The sequence below is a fragment of the Chiloscyllium plagiosum genome, chromosome 9 (assembly GCF_004010195.1).
Source record: "Chiloscyllium plagiosum isolate BGI_BamShark_2017 chromosome 9, ASM401019v2, whole genome shotgun sequence".
Classification (NCBI taxonomy): domain Eukaryota; kingdom Metazoa; phylum Chordata; class Chondrichthyes; order Orectolobiformes; family Hemiscylliidae; genus Chiloscyllium; species Chiloscyllium plagiosum.
In genome coordinates, this window is record NC_057718.1 from 36,577,651 (window position 1) to 36,593,014 (window position 15,364).

Genomic DNA, 15,364 nt, shown 5'->3' on the forward strand with positions numbered 1-15,364 from the left:
TACAGAGGAACCTCTATTGTCTGAACATGATGGGCAGTATTTCATTCAGATAATTGATCACTCGGTTAACTGATTCAATGCCTGTCCTCTGGGACTCGGAGTTTTCTGAAGTTGGCTTTTTCCTCGCTCTGCCTGACTTACTTCCTCTCTCCATCTCAGGGTTTGTTTCTGAGCAGATACACACTTGTAAGGGACCAGCAGCATTGCTGTAGCCTCTCCCCACTGCTGCTTCCCGTCAATGGGATTGACAGAGTGAGCACTTGCTATGTCCGCTCCCTATTTAGGAGACTAGGCAACACCCCCCCACCCCTGCAATGGAGAGGGCTGCCGAATTGGACACCAACAGCGTTTTTCTTTGGTGGTGGTGGTTGGGGGGGGGGGGGGGGAAAGAGAGGGGGTGAATCTCAAAATAACACACACACAGCTGCACACCCAACATGTGGACAAGCCCCCCTTCTGCCCTGTACGGGACAATGTTGGAGAGGTTATCTGGGGAATGGGGGTATAGGGCACACACCTGTGTAGAACTCCAGGGAAAGTGTCGGGTGGTCAGTCATTTGGATTCAGTGCCTGGGTTTCAGGATGGTCCACGACTGTTCTCAGCAGCATTTCAGTAAGCCAAATTCACTTTTAATCATTGTAAGCAAAAGACGTGATCAGTATTGGTAACACCTCTTTAATGTAATGTTTCTATCAGGATCTTGAGATCTTCTTCGAATAATCAAGGCTCCACTGTAATGATTTTGTATTAGCGATCTTCTACCGTGCAATTTTCTATAGCGCAAATTTGCGGGGGAACCCAACTGTCGCGTTATAGCTGAATAACCTGTATACTGATGGCAGTTGTTCTCCTATTGTCATTTTAATACAGCAATTGCTGATGTCTACACCATTATTCTTACTGCAAAACCTGTGTCATGCTCATTCTTTCTGCCTTAACAGAAATGATACTCTTATACAAAGATTACTTTGTAAACACAGCAACTTCTGGTTACAATTATACGTAGTTCTCCCATAACGCTGCAGTTGTGCCACAGTTCCAGCAAAACTTTGCTTAATAGAAATAATGTTCTATGGGAAAAGTGAGGTACAGACCGGCAAAAAATATTGCTCAAAAATCATTCAAGTCTAATGTAAAGTATAGCACAGCCTGAATGAAGGCTGAAATCATATTTATTAACAAAACAAAAGTAAATTTAACACGGTAAATTTAAATAAAATCCAAGAAAGTTGCTCTCTTATAGTACCTTTCACAGAAAGCTGCTCTGCTGGCAACTGATATTGTGCATGCCCAGAACATCACAGAGACATCGGCACATATGCAGAATGGCACAAAGACTGGCACCAACGTATTGCATGCGCAGACACTAGCGCAGAACCGTAAGAACACCGGTGCATGCACGAAACAGCGCAAAGATTTTGGCTCGCATGTCGGTGCATGCACAGAATGAAGCACATAAACCAATCTCCACAGGAATCGTGCTATTGCCAACGGAGATAAGCATTCTCCAAAATAATGTTCCCTAATTCTTCAGTGACGTTATAGCCAATCGTGCTACCAAAATGCACGTTATCCCAGAACTACCTGCATAAGGGAAAATAAGCTTACCATTTAACACAATCTGTGTGCCCTAGATAATGCCTTTGAGTCCTCTCCTCAACATTGTACAGCACCACAATAGATGCTATAAAATAGATAATTTCTCCAGTTGGGAGGAGGTAGATATTGGAACGACAGTCCCTTCCTCGATAGCCATATCTATTTTCGGTTAGTTAAGGCCGTATTCAAAAGAAATATATTTAATGCACCATGAACTTTGTGCTTAATGACCGAACAAGTCTATCTAGTAAGCAATTGAGTTGTACAGCCTAGAAGAGGCCACTCTGATACAAACATAAAGCAATACAAGTAGCTGCTTCCTTGTGAGAAACAGAGCTCACAATATAATAAATTTCAATCCGAGTCAAATTTTGAAGCAGCGAATTTTATTGAAATGTTCTTGCAAGAAGGGGTGACGAGCAAGTAGCCACGGCAATCCAGAAATCACTCCACAATTTATACAGTTTAATTCTCGGTAGTGGCCCGTTTATCTTATTGGCCTTCAAACCTATCAATATTCCTTATTGTGTTCTGTCCCTGCCCAGGTGCGCTCCGCCCTTGTTTACTTCTCCCCCTATTCCAAACCAGGCGACCCTCCCCCCTATAAGTGACTTGGTTCGCCTCAGTGCTGACATGAGGGAAATTTGCTGAGCTTGGAATATCTTGATGTTCTTCTTCAACTTATCTATTTGTCTGTAACATCTTCCATTGTATGCAGGCACGTTCCATTCTTGTATGCACATTTTAGCTAACTCAGAAGAAACTATGTATCCCTTTACATAGTCTTTGTTCTTGCATATACATTTTAGCTAACTCAGCTCTTTGCTGAAACAATTATACACTGGTGTAGGTTAGTTCATTCACCTTGCATAAGCAATTATGCTTGCAGAAGTAATACTACTTTACCTATATCCCATATTCCTGAAACTAAATAGCTTGAAAGTACTTACAGTGAAGACAAACTGCTTGTTTCGTAAGAACCCATACAACTGCTTGTTTCGTACGAAAAACTGTTTTTTACCTCACAAGGTTAGAGGTCCCCGGTATCAACCGTTAAATCAGTTCAATATTGGAACTAATCATTGTCAGAACTAAGGAAACTGATTAAAGGGCAGAACTGGAGCCTGCTAGGACCAGAGTTATTTTCTCCTACTTGCTACTACAAACAAACTTTTGCTAAGGAATTAAGGTTGATTGATAACTTCTGCAAAGTAGTTAGAGGTGCATTCATTTAGCATGCGTCCTTGAAAAAAATTCTCTCAGTTTACGAACTGTCTAATGAACATGAAGTTTGCAAGACCGCTGTGTGCTGGGAAAAGTTCTTGTGGTGTAAAATGGAATAGCGAAGTGGGTCTTGTGATTCATTCTGAATCTTGCTTGATAACAAGTCTGGGTCGATTGATTACTATGGGGGGATGAGATCAAAACGGATGTATTGGGAAGATAATGCAAGATGTTTGAAGTGGATAACCTCAATAGAAGGAGACAGAAAGGCCATTTGTCTTTAATGTTCACCATGCAAAATACTTGTGCGCAGATGGAGAGTGCAGGATAGTGAAGCTATTGCAGGGTTCATAGATTCACCTAGTTTTGGAGAGAGGAAGGGCTGTCTGGGATGACCCTCAGTGAAAACTAATTCAGGGATTAGAAATTATCAGCTGGCAAAAGAGAAAGGAAGTAAGGCATCAGGGACTCAGGTTATGTTTGGACTTTTTTTTTTAAAGAGAATCCTGTTCAATTAAGGGACAGAAGAGAGTATAACCATGGAGATGAATTGTCGGTTATTTAAAAGTTGAACGGAGCATCTTTTCTGTTGTTTAGAGTATAAATTACTTATTGAAGTGAGAGATGGTGGTTTTAGTTTATTACAGAAGTCTTAGTGAATTCTTGTGAAATCTTTTCAGTCAATGGAAATTCAAGTATCTTTTTAAAAGCTTTGGCCTCTATTAGAATTTTACCAACTGAAGTGTGGTTTTTAAAACCTTATTTTCCTCAAAGAATTTTATTTTAACAAATAGTATTGTTACTTAATAGGAGTAGTTATAATCTACAAGACTGGCAATGGGTTTATTTTTTGATGTAAGAACGATGTTTCTGAACAAGTGTCAAACACCCTTATGACTTGACAGGATTATCAAAGATTATCTACAAATCCTTTCACTGACTTGCTTCATATCTCTCCTGTACCATTTATTCCTCTAACCTCATCACCTTTACTCTACCAATTCTAGTTCAAAGGACAAAGTTGTCATTTGCCTCAGCCCTTGTCCCTACCAATCTGACATTAAGCCTCTTCAGTTGTCCCTTTTAAAAAAAACTCATTCATTTGATATGGGCATTGCTGGCTAGCGTTTATTGCTTGTCCCTAGTTGCCCTTGAAGGTGGTAGCAAGCTGCCTTTTTGAACTGCTGCAGTTGTGTGCTATACATAGACCTGCAATGCTCTAAAGGAAGGAATTCTAGCATCTCAACCCAGGACACTGAAGGAACCATGATATATTTCCAAGTCAGGATGGTGAGTGACTTGGATTGGGAACTTTCAGGTTGTGGGGTTCCCATGTCTCTGTTGCTCTTGTCCTTCTAGATGGAAGTGGTTGTGGGTTTGCAAGGCAGTGTCTAAAGACTTTTGATGAATTTCTGCAGCACATTGTGTAGATAGTACACACTGTTGCTACTGAGTATCAATGCTGGAGGGAACGAATGCTTATTGATGTGGTTCCAATCTAAGCAGTCTACTTTTTCCTGGATGATGTCGAGCTTTTTTTTTTGATTGTTGGAGCTGTACCTATTTGGCTACTGGGGAGTATTCCTTCACACGCCTGACTTGTGCCTTTTAGACAGTAGACAGGCTTTGGGGAGTCAGGAGGGGAATTACTTGCTGCAATATTCCTAACTTCTGATATGCTCTTGAGCCACTATATTCAGAAAGTGGGACCAGTTCCTGGTTAACGGTGATCCCTAAAATGGTGATAGTGGGGACTTCAATTATGGTAACACCACTGAATGTCAAGAGTCGGTGGTTAAATGGTCTCGTCGGAGGTGATCATTGCCTGGCGTTTGTGTGGTGCAAATATTACGTGCCACTTGTAAGTCCAAGCCTGGATATTGTTCAGGCCTTGTTGCATTTGAACACGGACTGCTTCAGTATGCAGAGAGTTGTGAGTGGCACTGAACATTGTGCAATCATTAGCAAACACCCCCACTTCTAAACTTATGATGAAAGGTCATTGATGAGGCAGTTGAAGATGGTAAGGCCTCTTTTATGAAAGTTTTCAATGCACTTTAGCTAACTGCAGTAACAGAGGGCGGAATTTGATTTTAATATATTGAATGCTCTTGTGCCACAATGGTTATGGAAAACTAAGCAAGTGAAGCTGAGATAAAGATGGAGTGAAAATGCTTGAAAAATGGAGATGGGCAGTCTATGAGTCGTGCAGAGACAATAGTAAACAAAAGAACAGGACAGTCCTGAACAGGTCATTTCACTCCTGAGTAAATTAAGGTACCACCACCACGATGTATCAATGTGAGATTCCACTTTACACCAAAACATATCTAAATTTCTGACTGGTATACAAATATATACAATGCAAAGTGATTAAGGGCCCATTAATTGTCTTCTATATTCGTGTGATTGCAAACATATTTCCAAAAAAAGTCAAGGATACACCCACTCCAGCTTTAGCTTCTCAGAAGGCAGTTCTGACTTCATTTCATCATAATTTGATACATCCGAAGGAATGTACATTGTGATAGGACGTCCACGCATGAACATCTTGATCATATCTCCCTCTGTTCAAAATAAAAAATATCTTGTTAGCTTTAAAATGATTTAATTGTTTTGTAATAGGATAGGATAGTATTTTGTGCTACAAGCAATGCAAATTACTTGACTATTCGTAAAGATAAAAATCACAACATCAGGTTATAGTCCAACAGGTCTAACTAGAAGCTCTAGCTTTCGGAGCGCTGCTTCTTCATCAGGTGGTTGTGAAGTACACAATTGTAAGACACAGGATTTATAGCAAAAGTTTACAGTGTGATGTAACTGAAATTATACATTGAAAAATGCCTCGATTGTTTGTTGAGTGTCTCATCTGTTAGAATGACCACGATACCTTGCTCAAAAACTGCATGAATTCATGTAAGACTGTGAACTCACTTTTTAGATTAGAATCAGTCTAAACATTATGGCACAGATAGGGAGCACGGGGGGCTAACACCTTCAACATCTCAACATCTTATCTGGCTGACACCAATTGTTACAGTTAACCTTGCGAATGTAACTTTTAAAAAAAGTTTGTGATTTAAATATGAAAGAAGTGAAACTATCATGGTCATTCTAACAGATGAGAGACTTAACAAACAGTCAAGGTACTTTTCAATGTATAATTTCAGTTACATCACACTGTAAACTTTTGTTATAAATTCTGTGTCTTACAATTGTGTCCTCCACAACCACCTGAAGGAGCGGCGCTCCAAAATCTAGTACTTCCAATTAAACCTGTTGGACTATATCTGGTGTTGTGTGATTTTTAACTTTGTACACCCCAGTCCAACAACAGCACCTCCAAATCATAAAGATAAAGAAGCAGTTAGGCACTTAAATGTGTCACAATGCAAATAGCTAAATCTTGGATCATGACATTTGAAACCATTTAACAATGTTACACTTCATACAAACCACCTAAGTTGGCAATTTGTTGTGATCTAAATCTGTTTCTTTTTAAATGGAGCAAATTACTTTGAGCTATCATCACTTAACTGAGAAATATCAACCTTCTACAGAGAATAACCTTCCATAGATTGATTTCTGGCTTTGCCACAGAATGTGATCTGGTTTCTTTAATTTTCAAAAGAAGAAAGGATAATGTTGTAAGCCTCTAGGTAACTTCAGGAGTACTATTCTTACATTTAAATGGAAAAATGATGTGTAATGCCACCATTGATTTAATGAACGTAAAGGGCTACGAAAACATCACAGCCAGAAATTTCTGACTTACTGATTTGAAATGGACAAGTTGAGTAAAACAGCATAAAAGCCCAAATTAGATATGCACCACATACAGATCAGTTAAAAGCAGGGATAGGTCAAGGAGGAAAATCTAAATCTTTGAGCCCAGATGGCTGGAAGAATGGCTGTCAAAGCCAGGGTGGGGTGGGGTGGGGCAGAGATATGTAAGAGATCACAACTGGAAAAAGGCAGAGCTCTTAAATGGTTGTCATGTTGGAGTTGTTGCAAAGATGGGAAGGGATAAGATCTGAACATGAGGATGAGAATTTACACAAAATAAAATCGATTTGCTGGTGCAATGCAAGCAATGCCAGCAAAACAGAGAGCTGATGGGTGAGAGTAGAACGGAGTCCAAGTTTCAATACAAAGATGGACAATCGTACTAGGATGGAAATAGGCAGCCTTTAAGATGAAGAGGAAATTTATCTCATGGCTAAACAGGATGTTGAGGTTGCCAAAAGCTTTGTTCAGGGTGAGCCAATGATTAGGAAACAGATTTATGATAGGTGTCCAAAGAAAATAGCTTTAATCTTCTATCAGCTGAATGTCAAAAAAAATTACAATTCAACCAGAATTGAATGCAACACCAGTCTGAGAAAAGAGGAAATTTGTTCTATATCTTATCAATTAAATTCAGATGATGAAAATCTATTCGTTAATCTGTCATGACCCAATAAGTTTTCTATTTCTGCAGGTAAACAGCCAAACTACTTTGTTATTTATGCCAACATTAAACTAGGTAAGCACCATGCAATTAGGATGTGAAATGAGGAAAATGCCATCCGAAATACAAAAGAAATGCCTCTACTTCAGCCCATATTTTACTTCCCAAGTAGGAAACCATTGGTTTAATACATCTGGTACATTTGTAAAGTGCAGCCTCTGAGCATAGATTGACTAGAGAATAAATGAAAAGGAGGTGGTACAGAAAATGAATTGAAAGTTGGGATGTCATACAGTGTTGCATAGACAAACATTTAAAAATGCCAATATTAATTTAATTTGATGAATACAAATCTAAAGAATTCCTTTAATGAGTAACAAACATCAAAACCTGAATAATGAAATTTATATTGCTGATTTTTTTCAAAAATTCGACAAGTTAAAAGGATGCTGAAAATTATGAAAAAGTTAAATCAATGAAATTTAGTTTAATGAGAAAGTTCAGGTATTCACATCATCTGAATGATTACATACAGTGATACTTTCCAAATCAGTTGAAGTGCAAATGAATATTTAATTTCATTATTGTAACAAAGATATTTAGGTTTAGTAAATAAGTCCTAAGTATGCAAGAGGCGTGCAGGCATATGCATGCATACTTCACAAGTCATTTTACAGCATTTCATATTAAATTAGTACAATTTTATTAAAACTATTTTGATTACTGCTTTAATAGTATTCCTTCAAAATTCACCAATGTACGAGTTAGACTGACTTGAGATATTACATAAGAAATAGCATAACAAACTTAGTTCCACAGATTTCAAAGACTGCCATTATTAAATGTACCCATTACCTTGTATGCAACTAGATATCAAACTAATTCCACTATAGATGAAGTTCGAAACATGAAGAATGATTAGAAATAAGAATAATCTAGAATAACTGGAAAAACACTGACATTACTGGTGCAACAGTTAATGCATTAGTAAATTATTTAAAATGTTAAGATTTGTTATTGCAAGCTCTTTGACAACTTGTCATAACCAGCATTTAAATGTTGGCGTACATTGATATTCAGGTCATAGTACGTTCAAGAAATTCAATATGATCAGGGCAAGTTGGAATGTGGAAACTCAGTCTTTGAAGAAAGCTAAAGATCGATAAGTTTTGAATACCAGTGACATAAAATAATTTTGTAGATAGTGTGGGCAAAAGGCATTAAAGTGTTTGACCAGCTATGATCATGTTGAATGCAGAAGGCCCAACAGCTTGAATGGCCTACTCCTACGTTCGACACCCAAATAGCACATAGAAGTAAAGGACGGTATGGATATATTTAGGTGTGAAAGAAATTCTTATGTATAATGGTATTTTCAAAGATCACAAACATATTAATGGTGTGGAATAAGCACGGGGTAGGTGGTTAGTACTTATTCCATGAAAAATATGGTTCTCTTGGAAACGTTAACTTGTTTATTCACTCGTGGGATGTGGGCATTGCTCACCAGGCTCGCATCAATTGGCCACCCATTAATGCCCTTCAGAAAGTGACGGTGAGCTGCCTTCTTGAACTGCTGCAATCCACGTGCTGTAGGTAGACTCACAATGCTGTTAGGAATTCCAGGATTCTGACTCAGCAACACTGTAGGAACTGAGATACGTTTCCAAGTCAAAATGGTGAGTGGCTTGGAGGGGAACTGGCAGATACTGGTGTTCCCACGTATTTGTTGCCCTTGTCTTGCTGAATGATAGTGATCATGGTTTGGAAAGTGCTGAGTAAGGATCATTGGTGAATTTCTGTTGATGGTACACACTGCTACTACTGTCTATCAGTAGTAGAAAGACTGGATGCTTGTGGATGGTGCCAATCAAGCGGGTTGCTTTATCCTGAAGTCAATCTCGAATGTTGTTGGATCTGCACTCATCCAGGCAAGTAGGGAGTGTTCCACCACACTCCTGACTTGTGCTGTGTAGATGGTGGACAGTCTTTGGAGAGTCAGGTGGTGAGTTAACTAGCACAAGACATAGAGGGTACCTCATGCTGAAAAAACTTATTTGGACATGTAAGGTATCATTAAAACTGAACTTGACTGCTCAACTTGCTAATTTCTTAAATTCAGTGAATACAGATTAAGAAAATGGAAGCATATTCATATTACCAGGTTATTGCAATATGGTGCAAATGTAGTTGGCTTCCTTCTTTGCTCCATTCACAAATAAGGTGTCATGAAAAACCACATAAAAGCTACACTTTAAGCATAGAGCTATCTATAAAATAGTCTGTAGCACCAAATCTCTCCAAACATTACTTTGAGATCCACAGGCATTTATGTGGATTTCTTATCTATAGTACCTGTGTCTAAGTAAAAGTGCACAGAATAAAACTGCCACAGTTCAGCACTCGGTTCAGAAAGCAGAAGCTGTGAAAAAGGTTCGACTTATTATAAGTTGGAAACTTGGGTTCTAAAGAACAGAAAATATCTTCGGCTTTAAGTTTGAGTTGCATTTCTATATTGTGTGTCAATATGGGAAGGCCATGACATTAGTATCGTTTTTGAGTTCTGCGAATGGTACTGTGACTTCTGGAGACTTGTTTACATGCATTTAAATTAGATTTTTTTTTAAAAAGGCCCTTGAGGTGATTCCTGAAGAAGGGCTCATGCCTGAAACGTCGATTCCCCTGCTCCTTGGATGCTGCCTGACCTGCTGCGCTTTTCCAGCAACACATTTTCAGCTCTGATCTCCAGCATCTGCAGTCCTCACTTTCTCCTTGAGGCGAATAGTCAGTACATTCAAAATGAAGGTAGAAGAAAGAAAAATAAATGGGCTTTTGCCATACAATACAGTGTCCCATTGTATAGGGAACAAAGACAGACTCAGTCAGGTCAGGGAGTATGTATTTAGCTTCAGTTAGAGCAAACAGGTGCTGCTGCTTCAGAACTTACCAAAGGTCAGGGCTAGAGAACTGTTTGAGTGGTTTAAGAGAAAAAGCATTTTGAGTTCTGAAAGAGGGCCACTGGAAAAGTTAAACGATTTCTCTACACAGATGCTGCCAAGCCTACTGAACTTTAAAGTGGATATAGGATGACCCTTTACTGAGATTTAATATGTGTAGCCTGACTGGGTGGAGGAGGGCACTGAGGAGGGAGTTGGGCTGTTATCTGAAAAGGGAAAGTGTGCAGGAGAATGGCACAGAGTTGTATATCACGGACACAGACCCAACCAGTCCATGCCAACCACAAAGAGCCAGTGGGCCAAATGCCCTATCATGTTGCTGAAAGTAAAAGGGCTGAAGCTCTATTTCTGATTTTTGTTTGAAGTCTGCTTTGAAAACTTCTATAGGTCCTTTTTGTTTTAAAACTTTGTGGGGAAACTTTTATGTTCTGTCCATATAATGGCAGCGTCCTGTGAATGCCATGATGAACAAATAAGTGTAAAACGATAATCTACAAACCAGGTATTACTGAGATCTGACAGAGCGAATATTACAGCAACTGGTATAATAAAGCAATGCTTGAGCATGGAATCCAACCTCAAGCCATATAAAGGGAATTTGAAATCTAGCAGTTGAGGCTACCTTGTTGAATGATTTTAAAGGCAAAGATTTTTGAACAGGAAAGGAATTAAGGATTATAGTGAGTGGGTGGTCAAGTGGAGATGAGTCTATGAAGAGTCCTATTGAATGGCACAGCAGCTTGGGGGGGGCCAGTCGGCCAACTCCTGCTCCTAGTTCTTATGCATTGCTGCCCTTGTGAAAACAAGTGGTACCATTTTACCAAGTCAGAGTTGAACAATTCTATAAAGCAGGTAAAAACAAGACTGCAGATGCTGGAAACCAGTCTAGATTAGAGTGGTGCTGGAAAAGCACAGCAGGTCAGGCAGCATCTGAGAAGCAGGAAAATTGACAGTTTGGGCAAAAGCCCTTCATCAGGAATAGAGCATTACAACTGCAGAAAACACAAGTTTTAATTTTTTTTTTTATAAATCCAATGGACTATAAATGTGTTCAAATTGCAGCAGAATTAGCAGATATAAAATTGGCTTTCTCAAATCCTATTGTAATTCTTTTTGTAGCAAGAACTTGCAGATGTTAAAATAAATCCATAAACATGCTGCAATGAGCCTGAGACACATCTTAAGGGCTTTCTTTTCTTCCTTGTTTGCTCCATTTCCCATTGAATAATTGTCAATAAAATATTTAATTGTGAACTCACTGACTCCCACAGCTACCTGAACTAAACATCCTCAAATGTTACACCTTCTAAGTATGCAATTGCATTTACCCAATTCCTCCATCACATCTGTTCCAATGAGGCTTTTACAATCCATATTTTTGATACATCTTTCATTTTCTAAACCAGGAAATCTACTTCTCTCTCCTGCAAGCTGGGTTATCAGAGTTCTCGAACATATTTCCTGTACATCTGCTTTCATCCCTTCCCATCTTTCTAAGAAAGAAAGGGTGACTCATTCTCATCTTATCTGCTACCAGCCTCCACAATCAAAGGATCATCCTTTATTACTTCTGCCAACATCACTAAACATATCTTTTCTTATCAGGATTTCTAAAGAAGCATCCCTTCACCATCACCCCAAATGCCCTATCCCCATTGCGACTTTCGAGCATTGCCTCAAGTCTCTAGTCACTTAATATCTCCCATATCCAGTCCTATCACAAACTTTGTTTTATTCTTTTTCCCAGCCCATCCCACTTCACCCATATAAAGCTGATACATTTCAAACATACTTCCAAGTTGATGAAAAATCATAAAACAAAACATTAACACTTTCTTTTCCCTTCACACATGCTACTAGGCCTGTTGGGTCTTTCTTGAATTTTAAACATTGCTGAAAAGAGATACAAGTTGTTGAAGTTTTCCACTTAAGTTGTCATATGTGCCTTTGTACTGACAAGTGCACGGTGAAGAGCTTCTATAATGCCTCCCTTTCCATCAATATTTCAGTTCTGTTACCAAGTGACTATCGTATTTCCTGTTTTTACTTTAAAACGCCTGGATCCACAGCATTTTGCTTTTGTTTACATCTTAAAAGGTATTCAGAACTTTGGAATGCTACATGGTAATAATGGGCATTAGAAACAGAATGGTGGGGGACTTACATTTTCCAATGAAGATTTCCATTAAGTTAATGAGCACGAACATCACTCAAAATTGAGCAAATCAATTACATACTTATTTTGTATACTTAGAATATTTCGGTTTAATTCAGAAAGTATCATATTAATACTTGGGCTACAAACATTCCCTTGATTCTCATCTCCAGATGATAATGGTGCACAAAAGAATCATCAAGATTGATACTGTAGTCCTCAATCCCGGCTGTGCTGTTAAGAGACAAGCGACTTGAGGCAATGGGGATAGGGCATTTGGGGTGATGGTGAAGGGATGCTTCTTTAGACATCAGCCTGCAATAAGGAACAGGTCAGCTGACTGAGCATTAAATGCACGCTCAGAGTATTAAAGCTTGTATAGGTGTTGAGTGTTATAAAGTCATGCTTTACATCAAAAACTTCACTTATTGAGATGAAACTATTAGTTGAGATTTAAAAGACGGAACAACAGCTCTTCAATGTCTTAAAACAGCAAATAAGATGGCCAACATGATTGTGCCCCACAAATTCTAAAGTCATTATAAAACAGAGCTGAGGATTAATCATGTGTCTCCTAACCACAGAGCTGAAAACAAAGTGCTTTGACCTTTGGGTAACAGGTCAGATGATGAGTAGTGATAACCAGCTAACCTGCTTCTGCTTCGCAAACTATTTTTCTTTAGGCCACCAAGCAAATGCACCGAAAAGGACTAAATCAGTTGCAGATTGAAAATGAAAAGTTCTGGTAACATTGTCATGGCCCCATTGAAACATGCAAGATTCTGAGGAAACAAAAACAAATTGCTGGAAACCTCAGCATGTGTGGCAGAAGAAATCAGTTACCCTTCTTCAGAATACCTAGGAAACGTAGTTTTGATTAATGCCGAAGATGGCCGGGGGGGGGGGGGGGGGAAGAACGTAGGAGAGGAGAACACGGAGGATTAGGAGTAAACATTAGGTGGAGATAAGTGCCTGAAGAGAGAGAAGAACAGAACAGTTGAACAGACAAAGGAGTGGATAACAGTCAGCCTAGGAGAATGAATGGTTGCTAATGGGACTATTAGTGGCTAACAATAGGTAGTGTATAATAGCAACCATGGCATAACAAGGCCTGATGTGTGGGGTTGGTTAAGGACTTGGGGGAATGTGCCTTGAGTCCTAAAATTGATTATACCCTTTTGGACTCTATCGAGTTAGAGTTACCAAGCAGAAAATGATGTACTGTTCTTTGAACTCGTGCTGAGCTTCCCTGGTTCACTGTAGCAAGCCTGAGGCAGAGGAGATGTTGGCCTCAGGATGGTGTACTGAAATGGTAAACAACTGGAAGCTTCAGGGTCTTTTTGCAGCCAGAATGCAGGTGTTCTGTAAAACTGTTACCCAATCCACACTGCATTTCCCCAATGATGAGGAGACCACATTGTGAGCAGCAAATGCAGTAGATTTAGGTTGAGTGAAGTGCAGGTAAAGCACTGCTTCACCTCAAGGTGTTTGTCTGGATTCTTGGATTCTGAACTGGGAGGAAATAAACAGGCATTCTGGATTAGTGGTGCTGGAAGAGCACAGCAGTGCAGACAGCATCCAAGGAGCAGTAAAGTCGACGTTTCGGGCAAAAGCCCTTCACCACTAATCCAGAATATGGTTTCCAGCATCTGCAGTCATTGTTTTTACTTAATGGAAATAAACAGGCAGGTGTTCCACCTCCTGCAACTACAGTGGAAGCTGCTGTGGGGCGGTGTGTCCCCCAGTGTCTGTGTGTGCATGCGTCTCTCCGTTGGGATTGAAGAAGATCGGTCCAGGTTGTCCTAGAGGAAACTGTCTTTGCAGAAGGCTGACAAGGGAGAGGAGGGTAATGTGCAGCTCATAGTGGCATTCCACTGGAGGTGGCAGAAATGACAGCTAATAGTCCTCTGGCTGTGGATGTTGGTAGGATGGTAGGCTTATAAACCAAGCAGACACAGGTGCCAAGAGCGGCAGGGTGGCTCAGTGGTTAGTACTGTTGCCTCACAGCGCCAGGGACTGAAGTTTGATTCCAGCCTCGAGTGACTGTCTGTGTGGAGTTTGCACATTGTCCCCGCATCTGCATGAGTTTCCTCCCACAATCCAAAGATGTGCAGGTCAGGTAATTAGCTGTGCAAAACTGTCCATAGTATTAGGTGCATTAGTCGGGGTAAAACACATGGAAATAAGTCTGGGTGGGTTACTCTTTGGAGGTCGGTGTGGACTTGTTAAGCCAAATGGCCTGTTTCCACACTGTAGGGAATCTAATCTAAAAATCACAGTGGTTAGTACTGCTGCCTCACAATGCCAGGGAACTGGGTTGGATTCCAGCCTTGGTTGACTGCCTGCGTGGTGTTTGCACATACCTCCAAATGCTCCAAGTTCAAATATGTGCAGCTTAGGTGGATTGGCCATGCTAAATTGTCTATAGTGCCCAGGGATGTACAGGTTAGCTGGGTTAACTATGGTAAGTGTAGGGTATAGGGGATTGAATGGGATAGGATGCTCTTCAGAGGGTTGATGCAGACTCAATGGGTCAAATGGCCTCTACCTGCACTGTGGAGCTTCTATGATTACGATTGCATGTAAAAGAGATGCAAACAAAGCATGACGCTCAGTCAGTAACTTCATTCACTTTCCCTTTCCATTCTTTATGGAAGCTTGAGCTCTGCCTGTTTTTGGTCATTTATATGACTATGGGACAGTGTTTATAAGATTTAACCTAGCAGTTACTTACTCAATGAAACCAATGCATATCAACATCTTTAAACTCATCTTAACACAGAAAGACCATCAGATTCAGTCTGAAATTATTCAAGGTATCAATCTACTGAACAAGTGTACCACTTGTTGGGGGTGGCACGGTGGCTCAGTGGTTAGCACTGCTGCCTCACAGCACCTGGGTCCCAGGTTCGATTCCAGCCTCGGGCGACTGTGTGGAGTTTGCACATTCTCTGCGTGGGTTTCCTCCCACAGTC

At 40.0% G+C, this 15,364-nt stretch overlaps 1 protein-coding gene across 6 annotated transcripts in view; it reads right to left on the minus strand.

Moving 5' to 3' along the window:
* Positions 1 to 15,364, minus strand: part of LOC122552779 (echinoderm microtubule-associated protein-like 4) — a 299,840-nt gene that overhangs the window by 78,684 nt on the left and 205,792 nt on the right. For all 6 annotated transcript variants that reach the window (XM_043695706.1, XM_043695703.1, XM_043695705.1 and 3 more), the window contains 2 exons: positions 5,268 to 5,391; positions 1,610 to 1,759 (listed from right to left, as the gene is read on the minus strand). In XM_043695706.1, the coding sequence (XP_043551641.1) occupies positions 1,610 to 1,759; positions 5,268 to 5,391 (274 nt within the window). The remainder of the gene's footprint in view (positions 1 to 1,609; positions 1,760 to 5,267; positions 5,392 to 15,364) is intronic.